Source organism: Sinocyclocheilus anshuiensis, unplaced genomic scaffold (genome assembly GCF_001515605.1).
Source record: "Sinocyclocheilus anshuiensis isolate Anshui unplaced genomic scaffold, SAMN03320099.WGS_v1.1 scaffold51, whole genome shotgun sequence".
NCBI classification, from domain to species: Eukaryota; Metazoa; Chordata; class Actinopteri; order Cypriniformes; family Cyprinidae; genus Sinocyclocheilus; species Sinocyclocheilus anshuiensis.
Genome location: NW_015548296.1, coordinates 2,189,695 through 2,202,820, shown reverse-complemented (window position 1 = coordinate 2,202,820; position 13,126 = coordinate 2,189,695). Strand labels below are relative to the sequence as shown.

General features: G+C 36.4%; 1 protein-coding gene across 2 annotated transcripts in view; it reads right to left on the bottom strand.

Annotated features, from left to right (window-relative positions):
- The window catches only part of LOC107656031 (ataxin-7-like), a 40,422-nt gene that overhangs the window by 16,400 nt on the left and 10,896 nt on the right, over nt 1–13,126 (bottom strand). For both annotated transcript variants that reach the window (XM_016443683.1, XM_016443684.1), the window contains exon 5: nt 4,540–4,644. In XM_016443683.1, coding sequence (XP_016299169.1) covers nt 4,540–4,644 — 105 coding nt within the window. The remainder of the gene's footprint in view (nt 1–4,539; nt 4,645–13,126) is intronic.

The following is a 13,126-nucleotide window of genomic DNA, read 5'->3' as shown; positions in this document are numbered from 1 at the left end:
TACTGACTTTATATATTTGAATGTGTATTTTCATCCCGGCCCGGGACGATAGACTTGATATCATTACGTCATCGCTAATGACGTCATTACGTTAGGACAGGGGTGCCCAAACTCGGTCCTGGAGGGCTGGTGTCCTGCAGAGTTTAGCTCCAACTTGCCTCAACCAGTGGCGTGTCTAGAGCATTTTAAAATCGGGGGGCCAGTCGGGGGGTTGTCTTTGCGGAACGATGTATGTTATAATACTTCGTGTACACGTCCAGTTTTGTGTGAGTGAAGGAAATCCGCTTGGGAGTGGAGAGATTCGTCCTCGTGCACATGGATCGCGTAACATTATGCGCTCTCGACACGGTCATTAAGATCACACTATAGAAACCGCCTAAAATTGAGTATAAAGAAGAGAAGAAAGCGGCCCTAGGCAGCTGCCTACATGCCAGGATCCACCACTGTCAGATGCAGTTAGAAATTTACTAAAAACAAGCCTTTCGCAAGACATCTGGTAGGGGGGGCACCTGGGGTGGCCAGCCAGCTTTCAGGGGGGGCCGGTGCCACCCCTGGCCACCACGTAGACACGCCCTTGGCCTCAACACACCTGCCTTTAAGTTTCTAGTATGCCTAGTAAGAGCTTGATTAGCTGGTTCAGGTGTGTTTAATTGGGGTTGGAGCTAAACTCTTCAGGACACCGGCCCTCCAGGACCGAGTTTGGACACCCCTGCGTTAGGGCGTAAAAGAACCCGATGAACCGTTTTTTTGAACCGGTTCATTGAAACGAACTGTCCGAAAGAACTGGTTCGCGGAAAAGAACCGGACTTCCCATCTATTAAACAGCGCCAAAATGGCATTTATTATTTAAATAATATTAAAATCTGAGACTTTGTTTCATATTGAAAGTACCAAAGCACAATGCTTATTGCGATTTATTGGATGGGAAGTGCCCTTCAATGTTCCATCCATTATCTGAAAACAGGCTAGACTAATCGATTCTTGGGATTTATGAATCTATATCGTTCTGTAAAAATGAGAATCGATTAAAATCGAGATATCATATTTTTTACCCAGCCCTAAGAAGGACACCATGAAGAAATCCTTGACTTATTTATTTCTCACAGACGCTTGTGGCTATTTGCTGGGATGTTGTCACTGCTCTGAGAAAGTGAGCCAGCAGCAATTTGAGTAACCAAAGGCCCAATCGACAAAGCCCCAATTACACCACAACAATCCGCAGTATCATTCCGGCCCCATGTTGAAAAAGCAATCTGGGATTGTTGTAAGGAAACTGTACACCAAATACCGCAACCTGACAAATGACCACAGGGAACTACCGACATAAAAACAAGAGCCTCATGCAAAAGAAGGACGATAAGTGTGGACATTGGCACAGTGTAGTAATTTACAATTTTGCACTTTTTTTCAAAAATGGAGAACAAATCAAGAAGCCGGCAGTCCTTCAAAACTTCCTGTATTTCTAAAACAGTCAACTAAAATTCATTATCGATTTGTCAAGATCTTTTGTCGATGTAATTTTGCAGTAGTAAAATATATTTTTGATTTATATTTCTAAGACGCATTTTAAGAATGGCAGAGGCCTCAAACAATCTAATCTATGTGCACTGTGTATGAGAAAAAAAATTGTACAATGCAAATATTTACACTTTGCAAAAGAGCTTGTTATAATTGCAAGTTTAAATGTCAATTTCAGAAATAAACTTCAAACACTTCATAGAGCGGGTAACATAACTGAAGGACAGAAGCAGCCGGATTAATTCTGAAGTGTATAGGGATATACTGTCTGCCCAGATTCAGTCAAATGCAGCAAAGTTGATTGGACGGCGATTACAAGTGATTAAAAGTGGACGATGACCCAAAACATACAGCAAAAGCAACCCAGGAGTTTTTGAAGGTAAAAAAGTGGAATATTTGTTAATGGCCAAGTCAATCTCCTGATCTCAACCCGATTGAGCATGCATTTCAAAACTAAAGGGGGGTCTGTGTATAAAAATGGTTGTAATTCCTAAGCAAAGCATTTTATGTTATATTTTTGTTCAACCCCTTGAATTAAAGCTTACAGTCTGCACTTCAATTTCATCTTGATTGTTTTATTTTTAATTCTGTTTTAGTGGCATATAGAGCCGAAATTATGAAAATTGTGTCAGTGTCCAAATATATGGACCTAACTGTATATGCATACCGGTCTAATCAACTGAGGTGCAGTGTGACTGCAGAATCCCACAATATCCACAAATGCATAATGTAGTTATAATACAGTTAAAGTGATAATATACAGTCAGCTGGTCAATTTCAATCAAAGGGAACGTTTTGAGCCCATTTTAAACTGAAGTGGATACAAATTCATTTCTTATTTAAGAAGGGAATAAAATAATCATAATAATCATGAGCAAACGTCTCCCACAAAGTGTTTAACATGCAAATGTTCAACAAGCAGATCTTAAACACATATTAAAAACTATGGCACATTTAAATACATGTATAAAAAATATGTAAATAACATAAATTGTTACGAAGGCCAATCCTTTTAAAAGTAATTTTTAAACTGTACTTAACTTTCTGACTGCAGATTCATATGTAGTTTGCAATACATATTCCTTAGTACCACAGCTTTTTTCAGCTCATTATGATTTATCTTGAATAAGAACTTGCCGGAACTAGATTCTTCCCTACACTATTAGTCAAGCACTTGAGCATTTAAAAGTTTCATGGTCTGTGTAGTTAATCTGCTCATTAATCTTTCAGTTTCTAGAATAAAAGAGTCCCAGTGTTCATAAAAAAACTTTCACTACTAGAGTGAGTGATTGTGTGATGATCTCTTTAAACACACACACACGCAGTAGAACTGGCTCGGTCTGAGTGCAATAAACAGATCATACTGTGGAATATTTAAACATCAATGCTGTCCTGCATAACTGATCTTCTGGAAGCTGAACAGAGCATCAAGTGCACTGATGTCGACATGTTTTGGCTCTCGAGAGAGTGCTGCAACTTTCACAATCTGCACAAATTCTCAGTCCTGTGACATGTTTTTGGATTAAGTTATGGCCACGGGAAATCTTCCAATCAAATAAGTCTCATTTTGGGTTATGATAGCCCATGAACAGCTGCACTTTGAGTTTTACACTGAGTTTTACAACACTTGTAGCTTTGAGAGTAACTAAAAGATCGACATATTAGGAAGATGTCAAATGACAAAAAAAAAAACATTATTCTATGTATGCTAGTACACAATTTTAACAAAGAAATGTTGCAATTATGTTTTGCACTGTGACTGTCATTAAAAAAATGACTATCCCTAATTACATATTGCTACAAATGTGATATTAAGTCTAAAGATCTAAAGACCATAAAATCACACCGAAACGGCAGAGAAAATGGCGTTAAAAAAACAAACAAGCCAGCATATAACTTAAACCCGAGGCGTTTTGCATTTCACTGGATGTGACTCGGCAGACTCAAAGCAAACCAGCCCAGATGCATGTTAGAGTATGTCAGAAGAAAATGTGGCTCCTTCACTTTGAAACACACAGCATATGCAGACATGTTAAGTAAATTAAAACACAGCCATTTGCAATTAACATCAGAAAGTGTTTTGATTATTTTTTTCTGCCCTACTTTATTGCACGCTAAAAAGCACCAAAGCAATTTGCCACTGGGATTTAAAGACATTTTGGCTCCCTCTTGTGGCCAATGCTGAAATAATGCGTCCAAGTGAACCAGCTATTATTACTTCAGAATCTTAAACAACAAATTGACTCAGCATCTGGTAACAGAGACTTTCGTTCAAGATTAATTATGGTGAAATGAAAGAAAAACTGGGACAAAGCAAGACCTTGACTGGGCCAAACATTTTTTAAATCAAAGTAAGAATGAGACCACTTTTAACAGAGATTTCAATAAAGAAAAACACCCCAGCTTTATTAGGAGTTATCTCTCTCTCTGTCTCTCTCTCTCAAAAAAACAAACAAACAAACGTTTGATTGAGAGCACTTTCTTGAAATCTGTAAAAATGCTCAAAGCATTTTGGCAGATGAATTTGTAACGTTCATGTGCTAAAATAAATGCTACAGTGTTAAACCACTGCTGACACGTTTTAAACGGCTCAAAAATAAATAAATAAAATCCTCAAATAAGTAATTTTCTTAAAACACAGATCAGAGGTGTGCTGAAATGGGAGCGATTTGATTTTTATTTTTATCCTGAAATTTTCTGACGCCTTGTGGGAGGTTTTAAATGTGCTAGATTGGATAAAACAGCACAGACGTGCTGACTAAAAAGAGCACATCAAACATTAACTTGAGGATAGTAAACAGAACTCTGGTGGTGGGTATCAAAGGCTTGTGTTCTTCTCTCTTCATGTTATGATAGTTGAGGCAGAGCAGAGGTGGGGGCGGGAAGGATTTCTGTCTTAATTCCCTTGAGTGAGATAAGATTTTTCTAAAACACCTCCATTGAAGACGGCAGGGAGTGCAAAGTGAGAGAAACGCAGAGAACGAGTCAGCTGTGGATGTGGACAGCAGAAGGTGTTCTTACCGTAGTGTGCTTGGAAGGCCTGGGGTTTGACTACCTGACTGCAGTGGCTGCACATGACCAGGTAGAAGACATCCTGGGCAGGACATTGGCCAAAGATGGGCATGTCTGCAAAAACACACACAAAACACTCATTAGCAGGTCACAATGTTTTGTGTTCTTCTGACACAGCATGATGAGACAATTATAACAATGCAGCTACTATTATTAGCAGCCAACATTATTAATGAGCTCATTAGAAAAACTTTACGATGCAATGCAATGCAAAACGAATGATTCTCTTTCAAAACTATCACTCTGAAATGCTGATAAAGTCTTTAAAAAAATCTATTATTTGAAGAAATCAAATATCAATTTAATAATTCAAAAATAAACTTGTAAATAAAACAAATAAACAGATAAATAATTTTTCAATTCGAAAAAACAGACATATCTACAACTGTTTATTTATACATTTATTCATTCAAACAAAAATGTAAATAAATAACTTCTGAACCCTACAAATAAAACAAACAAGTTAATGAGCTTAAATGTTTAAAAGCAAATGGACAAAGAAAAGCAATTTGCATATGCTACATGAAAATTACTGCAATGAAATGTAATGACATTTAAATACATTAAATGTATTGTTTGTTACACAACCATTCAAAAGTTTGGGATCCTTTAGTTGTAGTTTTTTTTTTTTGAAAGAGAAATTAATACTATTATTCAGCTAAGATGCATTAAATTGATCAAAAGTGACATTAAAGACATTTACACTGCTAGAAAAGATTTTAATTTCAAATAAATGCTGTTCCTTTTAACGTTCTATTAAAGACTCCTGAAAAAAAAAAAAAAATGTTTCACGGTTTCAACATGAATATTAGTTAGCACAAATAGATAAGAAATATTTCTTGAGCATCAAATCAGCATACTAGAATGATTTCTGAAAGATCATGTGACACTGAAGACCGGAGTAAAATTCAGCTTTGTCATTACATGAATAATTCACATTTTAAAATATATTAAAATAGAAGAGAGTTATTTTGAATTCCAATATTTCACAATGTTATTGTTTTTACTGTATTTTGACCAAATAAATGCAGACTTGGTGAGCGTAAGAGACTTTAAAAAACATTTAGGAAAAAAAATCTTACCAATCGTAAACTTTTGAATGGTAGTGTACATTAAACAACATTTTTAAATAAATGAAATCAAAATCATGCTGCACAAAACTATACTGTATATTACATAGAAAATGTTTTCAGGTTGCATGTTCTTGTTCATTGTGAACAGACAAATTACTTCTTGCTAGATTCATGTCACTCCTGATTAGAACACACAGCATAATCGAGTGTAAATTGCACGTAAAATTTGACCTAACCAGTGAATTGGGCCTTAAAGGTGCACTGAGCAATTTTTAAAAACCGCTTTTGACCACAGCGTCGGACTGAGTCCCACAACCAGAGGCGGACAAAGTACTCAACTCCATTACTTGAGTGAAAGTACAGATACTGCTGGTCAAATATTACTCCATTACAAGTAAAAGTTGTAAAGACAGATTTTTACTCAAGTAAAAGTACAGAAGTACTTGCTTTTAAAAGTACTTAAGTACCAAAAGTAAATTTCCTTTCTTATGTCAATGCACTGTTTTATTGTTGTACGTAGTACTTGCAATACTTCTGAAGCAACTGTACAACTGAACTACAGTACAGTGAAATCCTGTAAATACAGAGTGATAAGAAAAAAAAAAATCAAACCTGCTTTAAAACCCAGCAACACAACTGTAGCTGTATAACTTTACAACAGCAACACTGCTTTAACAAAAAAGCAAAACAGCAACAGACTTATTTGACAGACATCAAAACAAACATTTTAAAAATGCTGCCTAATCACTCTCGCTGTACTTTGATGTCACACACAGAACGGTCTTTGCAGTTCTGCTTCAAGTCCAACACCTATTGTGTTTTATTAGGAGACGCACAACAGTTCTTCTGTGGCTTTATAGGTAATATTTTCACGTACACAATTTAGCAAAATCAGACAATATTGTGTGTAATGTATACCACAATATTAACTTCTTATTATTGAATTGTTGTAAATAAATACCACATTTGCAACTGGTCAGTGTTCAAAAAATGCTGGGAAATCACTTCATGTAGCCGCTGCTACATAGTAACGACTTTCTACTTCGAGGACCTTGATAGAAATGTAGTGGAGTGAAAAGTACAATATTTGTCTTTCAAATGTAGTGAAGTTAAAGTCATAAGTTCCCAAAAAAATAATACTCAAGTAAAGTACAGATACTCAAAAAGTGTACTTAAGTACAATACTCAAGTAAATGTACTTAGTTACTGTCCGCCTCTGCCCACAACACACTTGTAGCCAATCAGCAGTAAGGGGCATGTCTTGTAATGATAAAGAGAAGAGAGCGCTCAATTTGAGTGCACAGACGGATATTAGCAGATCAAGTAACCTGTCTCCTACCTACTTTCACTGGGTTAGATATTGAAAGCAGATGCACTGACAATACACCTTCACATTAAAAAACTTGAAACACCGGTTATAATCACTTCATAAAAAAACAAACTGAAGGCATAATTGAGCTGCAAGCGTTATATTCAGAAGTCTTTTGTCGGCTGATGTGGAGCTCAGAGAGGCACTAACTGTCCATTAGTCTGAGAGCCAGGAAGTTAATTAGTGTGAGTGATTAAGTGAGGGAACAGAAGCAGGGCTATGGCCGCTGTTCCACTGCAGCTCCTTCACGCAGAGACACAAGGACACTCCAAAAAACATCACCGCCTGAAAAGATGCCATCGAATCGTCAGCGTCACCTGGGTGTACCTGTGCTCTTCTCACGGTAATTACTGCCAATCAGGACAAATAGCCTCTTTAGGAATTCACAAAAGATAACCATCAAGAAGTAGATAGCCAAGGCTTTGTTTTTTTGATCCACAGCTGTCCTGATGCAAAGTGAGCTGTTTGCAAACCTAAATCTAGTCATTTTATCAATTATAGATATACCAGTATATGGCAGACTGATATTTAGCAGTTTCATTGAACATAAAAAAGACTGAATGATTCAACATTAATTAAAAACAGCTTTTTAATCTCTAAAACAGCACCTTTTGTGTAATTCCAACTGATCTGTGTTAATTTTCAAACAAAACAATTCAAAAGCAGAAGTGTCATCTGAAAAGGTCAAATAGGCTACATGATAGGGCTGTGCGATATGGACAAAAAAAACGATTTCGATTTTAATCACGATTTTGACACACAGATATGCTTTACAGTCATAAATGCATTCAGTGTGAATTCCCGGTCTGTTCTGTTCTCATGCTCCATTTAGGCGCGCTGCATTCTGATTGGTTCGGATAGCATACTGCGGGAGGTCGGGGCGCGGAAAATCGTGCTGTAAAGCGATTTAGAAATCGTGCATGCTCAAATCGCGATTTTATGACGATTTCGATTAATCGCACAGCCCTACTACATGATAATCACTTTATCAAATATCAGTCTCTGGTGTTAGGTGCATGTAAAACGATTTATAAAAATGTCCGCGGATGAAATATTAAATTATCAGCATGTCATAGGTGAACTTTTAAAAGTTTGTGGTCTGAAAGATTTTTTTTTTTTATAAAGGACTTTTATGCTCACCAAGGCTGCATATACTACAAAATCAGCAATAAGCCGTAATATTACAATTTAAAACAACTGTTTTCTATTTAATATATTTTAAAATGTGATTTATTCATGTGATGGCAAAGTTGAATTTCTCGCAGACACAACAGCAGCTATTACCACAGTCTTGAGTGTCACATGATCCTTCAGAAATCATTCTAATATGCTGATTTGCTGCTCAAGAAACCTTTCTTATGATCAGTGTTAAAACAATTGTGCTGTTTAATATTTTAATAGAAATAAATAATCAATAATTGTTTTCAGGATTCTTTGATGCATAGAAAGTTGAAAAGAATAGAATTTATTTGAAATATTGTTTTTTGTAACAATGTAAAAGTCTACTCACTTTTAATTAATTTAATGCATTCTTGCTGAAGTATTCATTTCTTTAAAAATAAATAAAAGTATTTAGTATTTCATTATACATATATACACTCCATATTATTAGAACTAGGTCTGTAAATTAGTTTAACTAATTTTGTACAACTGATTATATTAAAGGGGTCATATGATGCTTTTTTAAAGATCATTATTTCTTTAGTTTTCGCAACTTCAGGGATCTTATCTATGCACAATCAGCTTGTAACACTCCAAAGAGAAAGGAAAACTTGAAATCGCATCATATGACCCCTTTAAATATACTCAAATTAATTTGATATTGCATCTTACAACTGATTCTTAAAATTCAAAGTAAAACACGACGCAACAACCAAACAAAGATGTCCATCTGTTGCATGCATACATAGATTTGACTATTTTCGTATGATTTACTAAAAAGCGTCTTATATTTTATATATATTTTGGGGATTTTTCCTCGGGAAATGTTCACAACAACGCAGATGTTGATGCACAGTCAAGTCATCTCAGTTGGCAAGGTGTATTTAAATCGGAAGTCACTACTACACAAGGCAGCACAACCACCTAAACAAGAAAATGCAGATATATTTCACACACATTCAAACTATACAAATGCAAACGGGTAGTAGGGCCTAAGGACCTATTTTCAGGAGTAGCCTTAAAGGTTACATGCTATATTTTTAACTATAGCTTTGAGGGATTCCTACAGAGAGAAACATCCATTTCAAAGAACATGAGGAGGACGGTGTCCTTTAAAAATTTCAAATGAGCTTTCCGGCTTAACAACGAAATAAAATCTGAGCCTTAGCTCTCCTCCGGATATCAATCCCAACATTAGACAACAACATGCTTATGACAGCATATCAGAGAAGCAGGCAGGATACGCTCACTCCATCAGAGCTGGGTTGAATTGACATGAAAACCACAGATATTCTAGTGTCTCCTAATCATGCATCTCAGGTCTGAGAGGAAGTGGAGGACAGACAGAATGTGCTGAAAGAGAGAGAATGGAGATGCGGGTGGAAGCTATGGATACGAAAACGAAGGAGGGAGAAAAGAGGGAGAGAAAAAGAGATTGTGACAAAGCGAGAGAGACACAGAGATGGCGATAAGGTGAGAGGGAGAGACAGGAAGAGAGAGACTGTGAGCGAATAATTTGACCATCCCTTTCATTGTCATTGATAAACGATCTAGGTAGAGAAGCTCTTAGAAGCCCAGTGCACGAACACATTCGCAGGTTTAACTCCACGCCTGGTGTGTCTGCGTGTCCTCCCCGCTCGCTTTTCCCCGCCTGATGAAGAGCTGCATGATCCTCACCACACATCTCTCCATTCAGGCACCTTTCACTGATTAACATACAGCAATCGTGCAAGTGTAAAATAGAGTGTTCCACTGTTTATATGTGTATGTTTGTGGGAACACCAGCTTCTGGGGGTACAATATCTCAGATCCTGCTGGTTCAGGTGGTTTTTGGTTTGGTAATAACTCCCCAGTCACTGACAAAAATGAGGACTGGTAATCTGTTAATGTTATACATCCTTTTCCAAAACTGGCTCCCCATTAAACCAAAACTAAACTTTTTCTGTCCTTCTGAAATCCAACAATATTTAAAGTGCCCCTATTATGCCATTTCCAATATTGCCTTTCATGCAGTGTGTAATGTAGCTGTATGTTAATGTAATCGATCTGCAACGTTGTAAAGCTGAAAGTGCACGATAAATAAAGTTATTGTCTCCCAAATTAAACAATCTACTCTGAACAGCTGAAACGAGTCGTTAGTAATTCGAATCCCACTTCTGTGACGGCTACACGTCACGGGGTAACACATTTGCATAGTGCGCGCCTATGTTCTACGTTGGCTGGCCGCGAACAACTTGACCCCGCCCACAAACACATCATTCTACTGACGACTGCTTCTCTAATCTTGTCGAGTTGAACGCGGGATTAGGGCTGGGCGATATAGCTAAAAAATATATCAACGACATATGTTTCATATCGTTCGGTATCGATAATTATTGACATTTTTTATAACCTTTTTTAAAACAGAGCAATATAAATTTTTTTTTTTTTTTAAACACTGTATTTTTAATTTGCCCACTTTATTAAGACAAACAACAAATATATATAGGCATATATGTTATTTTTTAACAGTCAAACACAAAATAAAATTTAAACTAATATCTCCTTTCTTATGTTTTATATGCAGATTAAATAAATCTTAAGGAAACTTTTGACTTGTTTCCCGAGGCCACAGGAGGGCGCAATGGGCAAAATAATGCAGCGCATTAATTGTCAATTCAAATAACTGTCTATAAAAGCGTGCATAACGTCTAAATTAACATATATAAATCAAATATAATTTTTTAAACTGCATAAACAATTATGAACAAAACAGCATCATGTGTTTATGCATTGCTTAGCCTAATATAAAGAGCCAAATCGCCGATCATACAGATTGCATTTAAAAACAAATGAGACGCAGTGAAATTAAATAAACCTTCACAAATTCGCGTTGTGTTTTCTAAACTTAAAACTGTTTTAACTTTGCATGACTTTCTTTGCATCTCTTGCATGAGACGCGAGTGCAGCAGTCATATTTGTCTGTCTAAAAATGTGCTGAATATGCGTTCTGTGTGAATGGCTTGGTTTCGGTTTTAACCTAATCAAGATCTTCTACGCATTGAGCTACTATATTTCTCTAATATTTTGAACGAATAACACAGCAGCGGCGTGTCTCGTGGGCTAGACTAACAAAACATTCAAATGCAACGTCACTTACGTCATCATTACCGCATCTCGCGCACCACTGATGACGCTCCCTGACGCACCCCTAACATTCGATTGTACCATTTTTGCATTCAAATGCAAATGTTTATTTTAAATTCGACTAATATTAATGTTTTTATTCACAATCTCCTCATCACAGGCAGGCACAGCACTCAATTCAGCATGTGTTCGTGTGAGCTGTCTGCATCACTCATAGTACGTGCCTATATTGTGCGCTATATCGAACATTTTTTATATCGTTATCGATGAAGGTGTACCGTCGATAAATATCGATGCCCTTTTATCGCCCAGGCCTACGCAGGATTCACAAAATGCTTGCTGTTGAAAGATGGATCAGTATCCTGTTTATTTGGACCAGCTGCTCCACTGAATCACAACCTGTAAGTATGATAAATAATAGATGTTTATATTTTCTATAGAGCGTTCAAAATACAGAACTATTTAAAATAGGCGTATCGTTTCCAAAACGCGCTGTACGTCGTAGACCAATCACAACAGACTAGGCCATCTGACCAATCAGAGCAGAGCAGGCTCACGGAATGGAGGGGTTTAGATAGACAATCTTAGAACTGCTTTGAAAGAATCGTTTGAGAATCGCTGGAAAATGAGGTGATATTAAATGCATATTTTGAGAAAACGAAAGCGTTTTTTGACCTTGCATGCATGTAATCCTATTGTAGCAGACTCCCAAAACAATATTAGGAACCGTAAAAATGGCATAATAGGGGCACTTTAAAAACACACTATCTGTCAAATGTTTGGGGTCAGTAATTTTTTGAAAGAAATGAATACTTTTCAGCAAGGATACATTATATTGATCAAAAGTGACAGTCAAGGCATTTATAATGTTGCAGAAGATTTTTTTTTCTAATAAATACTGTTCTTTAGAACTTTATGCTCATCAAAGAATCCTGAAAAAAACGCATCATGGTTTCCATAAAATTATTCAGCAGCACAAATGCTTTCAACTTTAAAGAGCAGGTCATATGGGTTTTTGAAAAATATCGCTTTTGCAGTTTATAACGTAGCTATCCTTAAATGAAAACAATCTGCAAAGTTGTTAATCAAAAAAGTGCATGATAAATAAAGATATTGTCTCTCAAAAGAGAGAGTCGATTCTGAATCGCCTTAACGAGTTGTCATATTTTCGAATCTTTTGCCTGTTATACGTCACTGGGTAACACTTTTGCATAATCCCCACCTGCCCGCGAAATACGAACAGAGTCTGACCTGCCCACAAACACTTCCGCTAGTTAGTGTGTTTACATCATGTTGAGAAGACGCTGTGTTCAAGGATACCACAGAAATACAATTCGAACCTTTTGTTGTGTGCATGTCATTTTACCAAGGACTGCTTCTCTAATCTTGGCTTTTATCTTTGTTGGCTTCTAATCTTCTTCATTTGGACTAACAAACTCTCCAAACCACAACCTGTAATTCGAAACAACAAATATCCCTTTAAAGTGGAAGTGAAGCAGTCAGTCAAGTTGACATTATTTAGTAAACTGATTTCCACTTTAATAAAAAAATATATAATAAACACGATTAATGTATCCATTTAAAAAAATAAAGCAGTGGTTGCCAAACTGGGGGGCGCGGCAAGGCTGAGGGATAGTTAGGGCCCTATGAAATCCGCATATTTTTTCCCAAATTCCGTTTTTTCCATTTAAATATTTCTGGATTCCGTTTTTTTTTTTTTCGTTTTAATTTTTCTCGACTCCTTTTTAATAGTTAAATTAAATTGTATTAATTAAAAAGCATGTCTTATTAATTAAAATCATGAAAC